The following is a 17,991-nucleotide window of genomic DNA, read 5'->3' on the forward strand; positions in this document are numbered from 1 at the left end:
CCCAGTCCTCCCTCCCACCAGACGCTGTCAGGAGGCTGCTCTGCCATTAGCATAAGAGCGTGTTTGTTTAAAGAGCCCGTCCCGCCTATAAAATCAAACAATTAGAGATGCAGACAAGCCTCGGCCTATTGACTGCATAAATAATAAGACCCTGCACTCCTTTTTTTTCCTTCTTTTCACCTTCGTTTTTCTTTTTTTTTTGCTCCTTCGCTCTCTGGACGCTTCGTTTATTGGTTCTTCCCTCTCTCTTCTTTCTCTGCTCTGCAGTTATTCCCACTGCTAATGAACCTGCTGGACCTCACAGGAAGTCAGAAAGAGGGAGGGGGGGTGGGGGGGTTGTGGGGTAATCAGGATGCGGGGGATCGACGCTCACCGCCGTGACCTTTAGTCTCGCCGCCGCCGGGTCACGCCGGGCCTCTGGAGTCATCTGCGCATGCAGGCTGGCATAAGCCGTCTGAAACCCACAGCTTGGTCTGTGTGTGTGTGTGTGTGTGTGTGTGTGTGTGTGTGTGTGTGTGTGTGTCTGGTAATGTGTGTTCGCTTTTGAATATGCAGGTCTTATAAATTCATCTCAAGGCCTGCAGCCCAACGCTCGAACACAGAGAAGCAATGAAATATATCAGAAATACTCTGTCTGACACGTACCTGCGTGTGTGTGTGTGTGTGTGTGTGTGTGTGTGTGCGTGTAAAAGCTACGTTGGTCCATGGCGCAAAATTAATTAGTTCCACAATAACGGCTCTAAAATTTTGACATGTCTCCATTTTTTGGGGGGGTTTTTTGTTCTTTTCTATTGGTCTGCGTCCGCGTCACGTGACAAAAAAAGAAAAATGGCCGACATTTCTTTTATTCTCAGTGGAAATATTTTAATATTTTAAAGATAGTTTTGGCATTAAAATGCATTTTGATAACATTTCAAGCAAGAAATGAGCATTTTACTTTCATAATCTCGGTTCAGTGAATGTATATGATGTTTAGTATATGATGTCAGTTACCATGACGATTTTTACAGGCTTTCTATTGTTGCTATGGTGGTTGCTATGGACGTTGCTATCGCTGCTTGAATCTTTGTCTTTGTGTTATGTTATTTGTGTTATTTTATTAAACTGTTCGATGATGTTCTTTCAATATAAAACGTAGATTTTCGCCGCAGGAATGACTTTAATTTGAAATCCAGAATTTGAAGCGTTGTGATTGGCTGACCGGAGAACACACCTGGAAGTGTTTTCCTCACTGTCACCGTGTTCAGGTTTTCTTTTAATGATAATAACTCAACAGTCTGATAGGTCGATGTTAAAGCCGTCAGTTTTAATTATTTCTCCTTGGATATGTTTGTTGGTTTGTGACGGCGGTAGACTGAGGAGGAGCGTTGTATTGTGGGTAGATGTGATGCGTTCGACTACTGTTTTATGTTGTCGTGACATCAGCGGGCTTCATTCCGTTTCAAATCGCCGCCAGTCGGCCGCAACCTGAATCCAAACGTCACTATGAAAAGACGTTTTATAGCCTTGTGATAAAATGTGAAGTCGCTCATTTAATTTTATATTTCCAAGAATATGTGACGAAGGATATTTAATATGAAATCATATTTCTTAAAACATCTTCAGAGTCCTTCCTCCATTAATACTGAGCCACATCATCCAATAAAGCGATCCAACCTGTGTGTGCGTTACATTCAACCTCCACTGTTACATCATTTAATTATTTATGCACATGTCACATTTAATTGTCATATAATATTAATTGTCCATATAACACAGTCAATATTTCATCAAGTTTTATATCCCATTTCTACTATTCCATTCTGTTAATAGATTTTAAAAATTCAATTTAATTTTAATATTACTTTGTTTATTTAATTATCATTATTATTATTATTATTATTATCATTATTATTACCTTACTTTTGTCTATTTTTATTTTTCTGTGTTGCGTTTTTTTGAAACTCTTAGACCCCTCGTTGTTTTGATATGCATTTTAAATATGTAGATAAAGAGATGAGATAAAGAATAATACAGAATTATGTTCAGTTTTCTATTAATTTAATATTAGAGACGCATCTCAGTAAACTCCAGTATAGTGACCATAAAACAAATCAGATTCAAATAAAGCAGGTTGGTAGGATTTATTGCATCGCATCGACGGACAAAAGTTTCATCATCATCCTCACAGACTCTTCTTCACTCTGCTCCCTCGGAAACAGATGCATCACATGACAGATTGATGCTCTCTCACCCACACAGGTTGTTCAGTGGCTGCACCAATCAGGGATCAAATAAACACTTCAGGAACTTCTTACATGTGTTGGAATCGCTGCAGCTGCTTTTCTTCTCACCACTAGTGTAGTTTCAGTAAAGATTATGTTTGCAACTTGAAGAGACAGAAGCATTTACACTTTATTATTTTGCACTGAGTCTATTTTATTTTTCTTTTCTGATTTGTTAAATAAAATTGAGATTTTTCAAAAGATAAAACCAAAACAAAACATCCTGACTAGAAACTTAAAGTCCTTCTCCACTCAGAAACATGTGTCTCTTCCTGTTCTCACAGCTGGATGTTTGATGAATGTAAAGAGTTTGTTTTCATTCATCTGCTGAAGGAGGAAAGTTTCTCTCAGCTCACTGGAAATCTGATTTTTAAGGGGGCGGGGCTACAAGCAGGATTTGTGACATCATCACAAATAGTCAGGAGGCCGATCCTGATCCGATATTCACTTTAGCTTGATTCATAGATCCTGACGTTTATAATGAGGATTAAGGATTTTTAATGATATAATTGATAAAAAAAAAAAATAAAAGAAAACATAAAACATTGTTTTTGAGTTAAAGCCCTATCAGACACAGATTATTATTCAAAGTAAAAATGTTTTAATACATTTTAAAACATGTCTGGAGAGAATCTTAAAATATATATATCTAGTACTGTACTTAAGTAAAATCTTGAGGTATTAGTACTTTATCTGAGTATTTCCATTTTATGAAACTGTATACTTGACTACATTTGAGGCAAATGTTGCACTTTTTACTCGACATTTATTTGAACGTGAGTCACTTTGCCTCAAATTAAAATACAAAATATAATCAACAAATAAGTTATGACACATTATTATAGATTAAGCCACCCAGCGGTATATTAATCAATATTACCTGCTGCAACATGCAAAATGCATCAATATAATTCAATAATATAATATATTTTATTCTGAAAGGGGCCGTTCTGCAGAATGAGTACTTTTACTTTTGGTACTTTAAGTATATTTTGATGTGTATTGTTAATTTTACTTAAGTAAAAGGTCTGAGTATTTCTTCCATCACATGACGACACAATAAAGGTGATTTAATCTTTAAGCAGTAATTTCCACAGAAATGAACAGAAACAGAAACCAGAAACTGCTCAACATGAAGGTAAAGTAAAATCAGCGGTATGATCCTTTAAATCCTCTGTCAGTGTCTTTAAGTGACTTCCTCCACTGTACCTTTCTTCTCCCTGACACATTTCACCACTTCCTGTTTCTAACCCTCCACAGTACAATTCCCACGACAGTCAGACAGAGAGAGAGAGAGAGAGAGAGAGCAGCAGCAGCATATCTGTCCTGTCATCCCTCCGTCCTTTCACGTCTCCGCGTCTAATTTTTACCTACGGTGACACTCATTGGCTGACAGTTTGATTGACAGGCTGACAGGAAGCGGTGTCGTGTCTGCGCTGGCGCCTCTGTCGTCTTTAATTCCCCCCTCATCGCCGTGACAACACGCGGGCACCTTACATCTGTTTTTACGCGGCGCGGCGGAGTGAAGCGGCCGGTTAACAGCTGCAGGTGAAGGACTGAAAACGCTTGATTCATATCAAACGGGACAGTCGTTCTGGTTTCTTTCTTTGTCACACAAACTGCTGCTGCTGTTCTTTGTTCCCACTTTAAAACTTTAATCTTTTAGTTTTTATTCATATGTTTCTATTTATCATGTAAACTGTGACAGCTGATGTCTCTTTACATCTAATTTCAAGATGAATGAAAGACCAAAATAGATGATTTTTGCAGCCTTTTTAAACACTTTAAAATCCTGTTAATTTATTTTCTTGTCTGAATTCACAGTTTAAAGCTGCACTGATCAATATTAGATGCTCTATCTGAGCTTTTTAGACTCTATTAGCTCTTAGTTCTGGTTTTATGGCAGCAGACAGACAAAGTTACAGACCAGCTGGTGAAGAAAAGTGAACATTTAGCAGCTGAAGAGTCAGTTGGTGGAGACAAAACCAGAGTTAAAAGCAGAGTAAATATTAAGGTGGACATAAACATGACTGGATGATAAAGTTGCCGGATGTGTAAACAGGCGACTGTTTGCTAACATGGCAGCTGTAAGTATTTTATAAGGTGAAAACATGTCTGACGTGTGTGTCTGGAGTTTTGCTCCCGAGTGGTCAAATAACCTGATTAAAGCTGCTTTAAAGTAACAGAGACAGAAAAAGCTGAAGGAGAGAAAGAAATAAAAGTGGATACACCGTATGGATTTCAACCCGCTGAGCCACCAGAATGACATAATTTAACCATTTACATCTATAGAAATGTATATAAAAAAAGGCTGAGTATTAAACTGTCTCTATTCACTGAGGCCACGTTAGAAAGTTAAATCATGCTGTGAAAAGAGAGCAGTGTGTAGTTCTTGTTTCCTTTAGCAACCAGATTTTCATTGGAGGCAGAACTACATTTATATTAGTTTATTTAGCAGATATTATACCCATGATCAACAGATAGAACTGTAAATGAAACATAATTTGACAAGAATCATATTTTATTATCTGTTGTATGTGACCGTATGTTAACAGGGAATCTAAATATTAAAAAACAAGGAAATAATCAAGAAATGTGGTTTAAATGAGCCTGAAAACTTTTCACATTTAGCTTTGTTAAACCAGCTAAACATTAATATATGTCACATCTTGCCTGGACTTTGTTTCACTTCTGTTGTCAGTCCTTCTGGTCAAATGGTTTTGTTTATGATTTGAATGGTGGGTTTAGAGGACGGCATTATTAGTTAGTTTGTTGGGTTGTTGGGTTGCATTTGGACGCCCTGCTCCCTGTGTTTCCTCAGCCAATCAGCTGCCTGTATATGTTCACTCCCCCTCTCCTGAGTTCTCCACCCGTCTCCTCACCTGCACCTCGTCTCCTCGTTAGTTCAGTTTCTTTTTAAGTCCTGGTTTTCTGTTCAGTTTGTGTTGAATCATTTGTTTTGTCTTGTCTGCTAGTTCTGTTCGGCTCTGATTGTCGTGTTCTGTTCTTGACCGTTTCAAGATTAAAGGAGATTTATGTCAACTCTGCGTTCCGGCCTCTGCATTTGGATCCACTCCTGCTTCCCCAACTGGACAATATATACCGTAGGCTTTAAATATGAAAAAACTATCAATTAATATCAAGTACTGAGTTTTATTGAAGGGAGCTTCACATCGATCAGGAGCACTGGAACTTTATTTCTGTTAAGAGCAGCAGAGAGGTGAATAAAACATGTTGTACTGATTTAATTAGTGTTGTGGAAATAGACATTAAACTAAATGTACTGTACTATGTGAGCTGTCGTAGTAGACTGGAAGTAATTCCATCATCCTCGGTGTGTTTTTACCTTCATTTGTTCGTGTTGCCGACTATCATTTGAGACTCCGCCATCATTTGAATATCGGCGGTTTGTTTTCAACACAGAGATTCATTAGAAGTGTGTTTATTAGTTTTTAGTTTTAGCTTTGATCGTACTTTAATTAAAATATCTCATCTTTTCCTTCATCTTCTTTGACAAATGTGGTCAAAGATGTGTTTGTGTTGTTGTATGTGTTTGTGTGTTTCATCACCTCTGTGTCAGGACTGAGTAATGCTGTGTTGTGTGTGTGTGTGTGTGTGTGTGTGTGTGTGTTATGGATGAGAGCGTCTGAACAACAGTCGAGGTATTTACCATAAACCATCTATTAAAGCGGGGCGGGGCGCGTCAGCGGCCGTCACTCTGATTGTGTGTGCGTGTGTGCTGATTTGTCGGCTCACTCTTGTATCTCCTCTAAGAGATGATTTTGTGTGTGTGTGTGTGTGTGTGTGTGTGTGTGTGTGTGTTCACTGCACTTCATCGGAGACTTTCTCGCACACAAACACAAATACATTTACACTTCTGAGTTAGAGAAGAAGCTCATTAACATAATTTATTCTTTAGGCCCTAAATTCCAAACTTAACCCTAAAACTGAGTCTTAATCCCTTTTTAGAAGAAGTGAGATCAGGACAAAATGTCGACTCTTTCCCCAAATTACTCTAATTTCCCCCCAAAAATCTGCACTTTCTTAAAATATCCTCACTTTCTAAATAAATAAAATAAAATTTCAGAAGTCTATGTAACAATAAACTTCTCTAGTGTTGCTCGTACTTGGCAGGAAGTTTATTTTGTGTGACAGTCATTCGATTTAGGTGTTCCTCAAGGAAGCATCCTCGGTCCTCTTCTATTTTATTTACACTTTACGCAGATGATGCAAAACTGTATATCTCTGTTTCGCTTTGGCTTTTAATTAGGGGTAATTCAACCTTATTAAATCTTAAACTTTACATCATGTTTCTCTATTTATTTTATTTATGTTTTATCGTATTACTATCAAATGTTTTACTTGTTGTCATTGTTTATTTTCATTTTTGGCTTGAAATTGCTTTTAACCCTCTTTGGGCTGCATCTTTGCATGAAAGCTGCCATACAAATAATGTTTATCACTATTATTATGAAGTCCTGACTTTCAAGGTCTTAACCTCACAAAGATGGATGTATGAGAGCGCAACATCCGAGCCATCTTCACCTGTCTCCTTGTCCTTATTTATTCCTTTTTACTCGTTTCCTTGTGTCCTTGTCCTCGTGTCTTTGTGTTTCTTCGCTTTATGTCTCCTTACATCCTTCCCATCTCTCTTTCTCCCTGTATCTCTGTCTCTCTGTGTCCTTGTCTTTCCATCTTCTTTCTCACATTGTTTGTTTTTTTTTCCTCTCGTGTCCCAGCCTCTCTGCCATTTTGTCTCCCGGGCTTGTCACCTTGTTTTGGTATTCCTGTGTCTGATTAGTTGTCTCTTTCCAGACTTGTCAACAGGTCATCTCTCCTCATTTCCTTCCCTCCTTGTCCCCTTTTCTCCCTGACATCTTGCTGTCTTCTTATCATATTGTCTCTTTGTCTTCCTGTCTTGCCATCTCCATCCCTCCCTCCTTGTCTCCTTATTTCCCGCCTTCCTCGTCCTATCCCTGTCTTGCTGTTCTCTTGTCTTTCCACCTGTCTGTATCGTCTCATTATTTATCTTCCTCTCTCCTCATTTCCTCGACTCTCTGTCTCCTTGGCTTCTCGCTTCCCCGTCTTCCTGTTTCATCGCTCGTCTCTTTTATTCTCATTGTCTCCTTCTCAACGTGTCTCCGGAGTGGCAGATCGTCCTGTGTTTGATTCTCACGTAGAAAGACGCACAAAACAACCAGACAGGCTGCGTTTATGTGCAGGTGTGTGTTTGTGTGTCTGCCAGGTGCTCTGTCAGGCTGTTATACACACACACACACACAAAGAAAAATCACACACACTTTCTTCCTCTTTGTCTCTCTCTCTCCGACGGTTCACTTTCTGACTTGACCAAAGCATAAAAACACACAGTTGTTCTCTTCATCAATCACTCTCTGATTCTTTACTTTTGACTAACACACACACACACACACACACACACAGTTTCCTTCTGTGTAATTAGTGTCCGTCTGTCCGCTCCCTCTTCATCTTCAAACACCACATGGTGTCTTTAAAAAACACCAAACATCAATCTGCTGTTTAAAGTCCAAAAACACCACAACGCTTTCACTTCATCAGCACCAACTAAACTTCCCTCCACTTCCTGTCTGGGATCAGGTTGTACCAACTATTCATAAACCCATCAATAAGTTCTCAGTAACAACTAGCTTCAAACTAAACTCAGTGGTTCCATTAAAACTTAAGAAATGTCTTTGCTGGTAAAGACTTTAGACATACGTATGTAAACTAACCTGCCGATTCTTTGCTAATGTAACATAAACTCTTGTAATCTGAGATTTCTTGTACTATTTTTGTGACATGTAACTTAAAATCTTTCCAGTTTATATCATAATCATACAGCGTTTGGATCAAGCGGTTTGACTGGTGTTGAACTGGGGTGCCAGTCAGTAATTTTATTTTCTCTGATAGGACCAGTCAACCACACAAAGAAGACTCACAAAATGGAAAAAAAACAACTAAGCTAACAGCCAGACAGCACAAAAATACAAGCAAACAAGAAACACAATCACAGAAAATTACACTTCATCCCTGTGTATTGTACAATAAGTGCTTATTTCAAAACCCACAGTTCCAACCTGCCAAATACAGTCTTTATTCATAAGAGTTCATCTTTCAACAACAACAACAACAACAACAAAAAATCCTCTTCAGAATCTCAGCAAAACAAAACAGTTCAAGATTATTTCAAAAACATATATGCAAATGCTGGGTGACAAAAATAAAACAGAGTAAACACTCTTGTCGCACAAAACCAGCCACTTATTTCCTCCAGAAGCACCAGAGTTACCTCCCGTAGTCCGGTCGACCCCACGAAGCATAATCATAATGAAATATGTCGGACCTTTATGGCTTATTTTCAGGTAAGTTATCTAAGAATCACTCATGGATGGACCAGACCTCTTCCACCAGTAAGTGGATGAACACCACATTGGTTTTGAAATCCTGCATGTTTTTGCTGTAGATGCATATTTCCTCTTTTACTTTTAATTCTATGTGGGTCGTATATTAAAAGAATATTACACCAATTTATCATGGCGCTCCTATAACATTGTCAGAGTCATGACGGACATCGATGCAGTCCATTTTTTATGGCGCCTACATTACCCACAATGCAACGTGACCACCAACAGTTCAGTCAGAGATTCAGGTAGATGAGAGATGAGGCAGCAACTACAGTAGATCTGGTAACAACGCTTCTTTCTAACTCTACACACACACCGCCAGATTTTTTTTTCTTCCATTTTTCAAACTTTAAGTCTACAGCCTCGAGTGACATCATCAGTGACATCATCAGCTCCCTCTGAAGACACAAAAGGCTTTTTACACACTGTCGAAGATAAACCAAACTCCAGGCTTTGAAACATTCCTTCAGAGACACCGTGTCGATTTATTTTCCTGTATTGATGACTGAATAAAGTTCATACAAATCCAAGCTTCTCTCATTTAGTCTCATCAACACACACACACACACACACACACACACACACACACACACACACAGAAGCTGACAGGAGAGTACACATGGAGCTTTATATCCTGTTTAATGACTGCTCCCTCTCTCTCTCTCTCTCTCTCTCTCTCTCTTCATTAAGCGTTATCAACCTCTCTGGCCTAATCTCTCTGAAATTAGTGTCTGGTCTCTACCACCTAAGTGACTGGCTGGCATTCATTAGCGCTGCGTTTTAGCCAAATCAATCACGCCGCGCCCCGTCCGCCACGCTTTCTTAAAATGTCATCCTCAAACTTCTCACAATCAATTAAGCGGGAGATTAATGAGGCCAATTTGCCGCCAACACGTCGGCCTTCCTTCTCGGCTGAAAAGGCCGCGCGCACACACACACACACACACACACACACACACACACACACACAATGATGTGGAACACACACTCGTGATAGAGGAGACGGGCTGACACACGTAAACACACACAGATGCGCACGTGTGCACCTAGAAGTCACACACACACACACATACAGTATCTTTCACTTTATTTTGTCTAAAACTGATATTTTTTTGGAAGTTTGTGATGCTACAGTGATTTCCTGTTTACATAATCGGTTGCCTTTTTATTGGACGGCGCCACAGACGTTCGCTAGCAACCGATTGACACATTAAGTGTTTACTAGAGAAGATCTTTTTAAGTTTTAAATGTGCAACATGTGAGATAACTGAGATCTGGATTCCTGCTCATTTCTAGAACATACAGACATATCTTGCTAGCGAGCAAACAGCTACAGTTAATGTAAATTTCAGCTGTTTGGTACAAACTGTCCGCTGGTCGAATGCATTGATAATAAACAGTGAAGATGGATATTTCTTTCTGATCGTACCATGGCAACAAGTGCCTGTTTCAAGATATATATATATGTAAACAAAATAGCCCAAATAAGCTGCCATTATTTTATCTTCTGTGCTGCTCAGCTGCTCCAACAATAAAATTCAACTTAAAAGCCAAAAGCATCATGAAAGCAATTAGATTTTTAGAAGTCTCCGTTAAATCTTCACGTTTCAATCACATTCTGAGCAACCAAGAACAGCTATAGACTGATAATTAATGATTAATATACTGTAGTCATTTACAGACATCTGAATAACTGTATGTTTTTCCCAAAGATGCATGAAATAAGTGAATCTACATGAGGAATAAATGTGGTGTAATCCTGTCGTGGGTCTGAAAATCATGTTCAATTTGAAACTACTGAAGGAAAATACAGTTATTAGAGGCAGGTATGCTTTGAAAATCAGTCTTTTCATTTATAATAAATCTCAAAAGCAAAACACTTGTGCAAAACTTCTCTCTCTCACACACACACACACACACACAGAAACACACAGAAACACACACACACACACACACACACACACACTCACACACACACTCTCTCTTCCAGGTGAGGGGAGGCCCACATTGTTCGTGTCACTTCCAATCTCACAGCTGCTTCAATCTGCCACGGGATCTACCTCCTATGGTTGTCATAGTGACTCTCCGGGGATTATAACAAGGTATTATGGGATGTCTAGTGTCTCAAGCTGCAGGATCAGAACACGGTGTTAACACACACACACACACACACACACACACACACACACACACACACACACACACACACACACACGCTCAACACGGCGGCGATGCTCAGCGCAGCGTGAGCGGATGCGCGGCGGCTCGGCTGCTCCGGCTTGTTCCAGCCTCGTGTTAACACTCACACATGACAACATGATGTGCAGAGCGGCGGAAGAGGAGAGCCGGTTGTCACGGCGACACGCTCTCGCTCTCTGTGCCGCGGCTGTCTGCAGGATTAAAGCGAGACAGATAAAGAACAAACGCAACAACAAGGACTTGGTGATGGATACGGCTGTAGGCAGCACTAATGCACGACATCCTACTCCGTCTCTTCTTTCTTCTACTGATACCTGCTAAGACTGAGGTTTCCAGTTTGGGAACAGCGCCCTCTAGCTGCCAGCAGACACACAGAACGCCTCACTCTACCTGATTCATCTCACCTGACAACCATGAAGAGATACGGAGGAACGCTCAGCTGTGAATATCTTCTAATGTGAGGCAAATAAAATCTGAATGCAAGACGCCACTGCAAGTAAATTCAAACCTGTTTGACAGAATCTGGAGGCTGCTTTTCTCAGTAAGAGAAACAAAACAGCGAGAATGAGAGAGAGAACGTCTGAGATGATTAGTGACAGAGACAATAGCGGAGATAGGTGGTCTGACTATTCTAATCTTGTTGAGGCAGCAGATAATCAGACAGAATCAAAAGGGCTCTTGACACCACGGCGGGTGCAACACGCATTAAGATCATGTTGAGTGTTTGATTTGTGTCAGTCAGCGAACTCCTGGGCGGTGCATTAAATCAGTGGTTAAATAAGTTATGGTAGGTATGTGACAAGATGTCACTCCACTTTTGCAAGAAACAGGAACCATTAAACTGCTTTATTGTTACATACAGTATGTGGATGTTTCAGTTTGTCTTTACATCTGTAAGGATTCTTTTCTCTGTCAGGGTTCTTGAATATGATAAAGGGATAAAAGTGTGGAATAAGAATAATAATCAGATGTAACTGAAATAGATGCACATATACACATAAAATTTCTAGGTTTAGAAACAATGAAAAAGACCATCAGTGCTTTTGCAGGTTTTATAAAATCATCTCAGAAAAAAAAAGTACACACACTTACAAATAGTGCATATCATGTAAAACACACACACACACACACACATTAAACACACACTGATTACCCGCCTCTATCAGCTGTGGTATCGCGTCAGCCCGGTTGTGATGTTAAAAGCTCAGCCTTTGGGCTGTATGTTAAACAGATAAGGAGTGGAGCATGTTAGGGATTAAAACTACAAGGCACACACACTTTACACACACACACACATACACACACACACACACACACCCGAGGGAGCTAACAGCGATAACCTAGTCATTATCATACTTTCATAATTCCATTTAATAATTCAGCTTAGCCGCGGCAGCAGCTGGATGTTGAGGAATAATTGAAGTTTCACTGTGGTGAAAAATCTGAGGGTGAATTATGAGGAATCACTACGCTAATAATGTAAAGGTACATTATGGGGAATAATTTAGCGTCAGAGAAGCTCAAAGGCAAATCATGAGATAATTCAGATAACAAAATGGTGTAAAATCTTTTTTTTTCTGAGAAAAAAAAAATAGATGTGTTTGATAGGATTTAGACTATAATATTCCAGGGATTTAACAACTAAGTATAAGAGAGAATAAATACAGTATTCATCATGGCCTCACTAGCAGCACCATGTCTGTGATGTTCATTATATACCAGAAAATAAAAATCAGCTCTATCATCTCTCAACTCACCGGTCTGAACCGGACTATAAGATCGATACCTTTACTCAGGTACTCAATGTTGCCAATTTAGCAGATTTCTCACTAGATTTGGTGACTTTTAAGACCCATTTAGCAACTTTCTTTTTTCAAAAAAGTGTGTAAATGTGTGTTAACGTGGCTCTCTGGACTGGCTGTGCTCAGCGGGTGGGACAGAACGAGCCCCCAGGAAGTGCGTCGGGCCTTGAAGCCAATCTGACATAGCAGCCAAACCGTGGAATTACAACTTCCAGGTCCGCCTTGGGCCCAAAAAGCATTTTTTCCAGCACACAATCATGGGAAAAGGGACGGCTGTAAAATGGTGGATAAATATTTTTGAGCATCAGAACTCCTGTGAAATGACTCGTTTCACTATCAGAATTGGATCCATTTGGTCCACTAACATTAAGAAAGTCCAGAAGAGCCGCACAATTGAATTATTTTACCCCACTCAAGTTAGCAGAGGGCTAAACTGGAAGTTAGCCAGCTTGACTGGTGGAAGTCTCTGGTGTGCATTGGGCCCATGGAACGGTAATTTCTTTACAGCAGGAAGTGGCTTTTTTGGCTTCATGCGCCACTGAGCAACTTTCCACAACTTTCATAGGAATGAACAGTTCCCGCTTCCGACGCTGTACCAGTTTACTTTATACATTCATGGAACAGAGCAGCACTGACTTCACTTCCTTTACTCTGCTTTTTTGTATATATACTGTATACATATATATATATGTGTGTGTGTGTGTGTGTGTGTGTGTGTGTAATTACATCACAGTCATGTAAATTAGCGTGACATCTTGTAGCCACTTTTTGAGCAGGCTTTAGCTACTTCCCACAGAAAATAGTTGGCAACACTGGCTGTACTTGGAGCTAGCTAGCATGCTACTATGCTAATGTTAGAGTATGTGTTAGCATGCCAGTGTACAAACAGAGCATACATGTAAACTGTAGACATGTTTATTATATGCTGTATGGAAGAATACAAACGCTGAGTTTGTAAAGTTAATGTTAGCAAGCAAAGAATTATAAAGTTAACATGCTAATGTTTAGCATGTAGTGGTTAGCGCTGGTATAGCCTCAGTTTGTTTGTTTAACATTATATTTGCAGAGCTCAGATGTATTTTTCAATAAGAAACAATTCAGAGAATCTTTGAAACACCAGGTAATCTTTCAGCAACAAACCGGTTTTGAAGATATTTCTAAAATCCTTAAAGACTCTTCAAACCATCGGGCTAATTTAAACTTTATCATTTTGATTAATGTCAAATCAGGAGATGTGTCTTTTCAATCTTACTTTGGAGGTCAAAATCTTTTTTTTATTAAGCAGTGAACAGAATGCTTTTTCATCCAGATGGTTAGAGGAGTCTTTGAGGACTAAGTAAGTGTTTTAATTGACCCTCTGGGTTTTTCAAAGATCGTCAGAGATTTAACTTATGGAAAAATAAATGTTTACCTCTCAAATATCCTGATAACACAGGAGAGGCAACAACTTCTTCTGCTTTGAGAACACACACACACACAGCGAGGTGCAGACCGGTGTGAGTCCATCAACATTTCTTTTGTAATTATTGCATCAGTTCATTTTAACGAAGGGATTGATTATGATGGTTTGTGTATGTGGTATTTATAGTGATTTGTTGATGAATCAGTTAATTGTATATAAAGGAAACAGAAGCAGCGTCAGACACTCTGGTGAACATACTGGAGCATCACATGTGAGGCACTAACTGGGCACTAGCTGGTAGGAAGTGAATGTGCATACAAGTAAACACATGCTAGAATATTAGCATTTTGCAATACTAAAATTACTATATGTTACTGTGCTATTATTGCAAATTATGAGGCTCTAATTTGGGATTTTGGTCACTTGGTCAAAGCTGGAAATTTTGACCCTTTTCATGAAATGTCAGCAGATCACTAAAGTTATAAGAATTCATCTTAAAGGACATCTGTGACAAATATTCTGGGAGTCAATCCAGCACACAAGCAGCTGAGATTATTTCACCACAAAGAGACCACAGCGTCGTCCTCAGGGTGTGACTGCTAGCGTGACTTCACACAACGACCACAACGACTTCGGAGCATAATTATACACAATATGGAGGTTTTGCGTGTGTGTGTGTGTGTGTGAGAGAGAGAGAGAGAGAGAGAGCGAGAGACAACACACATGACTTCTAAATCATCCTGAGTGATGCAACAGTGCAACAACAACTGGAAATTATTCAACAGAAACCAAAGGCGCTGAAAGTGTACTGGATCAAGTGTGTGCGTGTGTGTGTGCGTGTGTGTGTGCGTGCGTGTGTGTGTGTGTGTGTGCATGCGTGTGTGTGTGTGTATGTGTGTGTGTTTCTTGTCCTACCTGTAAGATGTGGCTGCCCAGGTGAGGTTCGAAGATCTCTGAGGCGACAACGGTGGGACTCCTCCTCCGCTGGCTACCGATAGCTACAGACACACACACACACACACACACGCACACGCACACGCACAAGCAAACACACATACATACACACACACACACACGAGGAGAGAGAAAGCACAGGACAGGACAGAAGAAGACCGGTGAGACTCAGACACATTGATACAAGCAAAGCCACACACACACACACACACACACACACACACACACACACACACACACACACACACACTCTCACACACACACACACTCACGTTTATACAGCCTAGCGTGACGAACACACATTGCACAGGACAAGAGGAACCAGTGAGGTAAACTCTGCAGAACAGTCTGGAACAGTGCGATAGGTTAGCGTTGTTAGCGTTGTTAGCGTTGTTAGCTCTCCTCATTGAAACCAATGGGAAACATGAAGAGCTAATAATGCTAACAAGTTTCATTCAGTGAAGTCTTTTAGACTCAACATATTACGTAAAGACGATGAAATTCCACAGTAAATACATGTTTATATTTACATTTGATATTTACAAACAATGTGTTTACATATAAAGAGAAGGTTTGTTCCAGTTTAAATGCAAAATTGTGGACATGTTCTCTCTTTAAATGTGTCTGATAAACCAGCAGTCAGGCGTCCGTATGAACAGTGAAAGAGGTTTTCCTGTTCATACTGGATATTAAAAGATCCTTCAAATGTGCTTTCAATGCATTTAAAAGTCTCTGTGAAGCTTCTATTCAGCTTCAGCAGTCTGAGTTAGTCATATCAAGTGATCTGACACATTTACAGTCTTTGTAGCATCAAATTCCCTCTTTGTGTTTCCTCGGACAGTGTTTCCCTGTTGAGCTGCAGGTGGAAGTATAGTAAGAAAAAGAGGAACTTTGCCACTAAAAAGACTGAAAGATATCTACTTGATTTGACTCATTTGGACGCTGAAGCTTCATATTAGCTTCAGATAAACTTTGAAATACATTTTTTTTTGCACAGAAGGAGGACTGTGATCACTTCCATTGTAAGGTCATTATGAAGGGATCTTCTGATGGTCAGTACGAACAGGAGGAATGATTATGTGAGTACAAGAGCATTAAATCCTCCCCAGTAACTAATATAAAGAACATAGGACTTCATTTTAGTTCGAACACACCCCCCTTCACATGTATTTAACATCCTGAGCTTTTCTACGGCTTGAAACGAGAAAATGAAACCAATCAGCGCCGACGCTAACGCCACATAACCACTGGAGAGACGACGACGCTGAAGAGAAGAAGCCACGGATACCAAAAAAGGACACGTCTGTCTCTGTCATTACTCTCATCTTTCTATCACTGCTCATCTCTGGAGAGAGAGAGAGAGAGAGAGAGAGAGGCACACAAGACAGACAGAGAGAGAGAGAGAGAGAGAGAGAGAGAGAGAGAGAGAGAGAGAGAGAGAGAGAGAGAGAGAGAAATGGTTTATAGCTTTCTAAAATTTCACCCTGCGGGCAAAACTCTTCCTACACACAAAGTACAACAGCCAGAGAGAGAGAGAGAGAGAGAGAGAGAGAGAGAGAGAGAGAGAGAGAGAGAGAGAGAGCTATGTGAAATATCTGCCCTCAGGTTAAACTGTCTCTCTCTCTTTCCCAAAAGAAGACAGAGAGACACAAAGAGAGGAGGACTAAGCCGAGCAGAGAATATGAATTTTATATTGAAAAAAAAAAAAAAACCCTTTCATCACCATTAATCAGCCACATACTGTACATTTATGTCATTAAATAGGTCAGAAACTGAAAAAGATGAAAACACCAACAGAAAGTTCAACCACAATGAAGCATCAACACGTTGCAAAATCCACCAGAAATGACGTTTATATACGACTAAATTGTTTTCCCAATTAAGTTGCAGTGACGTCATCACTGTCTAGATTATTTATATATCAGTTGGAGGTCAGAGGTCAGAGGTCGGAGGTCAGAGGTGGATGATGGGTGTAGAAGATGAAGGATTCTGACACCAGAGATTCACATCTTGAATCCTGCGTGTGTTGAGATTTAGGTTAGTTATCGTGGTTTCACTTTAACGTGAACAACAAACGCCGCCATGAAAAGTTTAACGACGCTGAAGTTTCTATTAATGGATCAGATCAGATAGTTTGGACGTTCAAGATCAACATTTTTGTAACTTTATCAAATATGTTGATTAATAACATTTTCTCTCATTATGTTGAGAGGTTTAGGGATGTGCTGGTATCAAACTTTTACGCTACAATCATCATGAGAATCTAACAGTTAGCGCTTCAATGACTGAACACCGTGATGACCTGGGACTGAACTCTGGTCTGTGTGTTGCAGACTTATTGGACTCTGCTTAAGAAATCCCATTAAAAAAGAGTTTAAACATCAAATAGAAAGTCCTGGTCAGAGCAGCAGCAGACAGCAGACTGCTTCTCTGGTTGTTCTGCGTCTGTTTGACAAGTAGAAAGTTTCTCCCTTATAGTTAAACACTATAAACCTGCTGAAGGCAGGAGAGCTGCTCTGTGTTCAGAAACGACCGTAATCACAGTAATGACGGTTATGAAAATGGTCGGCGGTATTGAAGCCGTCAGCGGTATATATACATATATATATATATATATATATGGTGTATCTGTAGTTGTAATTTAGTAGATTATGAATGTAATTTCTAGGAGACTTTGACTTCTATGGTCCTGTCTGATGATCTGGGATCAGTCTCAACAACTTCTATTTCTTCAGAATTATTTTCTTTATGTGTGTATTTATGTTTGTGGTTTGTCTTGTCTTTGGGTTAGTGGGTTTTTTTCTTGTATGTTGTTTTTCTTTAGTTATTGGTACTATTCTTTCTTTTTAATTAGATCCCAGTATTTGTATTTGTATCTGTATTTGTATTCGAATAAAAATTGGAAAGAGGCTTAAAAATCCTGTTTTGTTTTAATTCTAGAAAATTAT

The 17,991-nt window shown here is 39.6% G+C and overlaps 1 protein-coding gene across 4 annotated transcripts in view; it reads right to left on the reverse strand.

Moving 5' to 3' along the window:
• The window catches only part of LOC137199794 (neuronal PAS domain-containing protein 3), a 373,346-nt gene that overhangs the window by 133,094 nt on the left and 222,261 nt on the right, over nt 1-17,991 (reverse strand). For all 4 annotated transcript variants that reach the window (XM_067614341.1, XM_067614340.1, XM_067614343.1 and 1 more), the window contains one exon: nt 15,005-15,087. In XM_067614341.1, coding sequence (XP_067470442.1) covers nt 15,005-15,087 — 83 coding nt within the window. The remainder of the gene's footprint in view (nt 1-15,004; nt 15,088-17,991) is intronic.

Source organism: Thunnus thynnus, chromosome 16, assembly GCF_963924715.1.
Source record: "Thunnus thynnus chromosome 16, fThuThy2.1, whole genome shotgun sequence".
NCBI classification, from domain to species: Eukaryota; Metazoa; Chordata; class Actinopteri; order Scombriformes; family Scombridae; genus Thunnus; species Thunnus thynnus.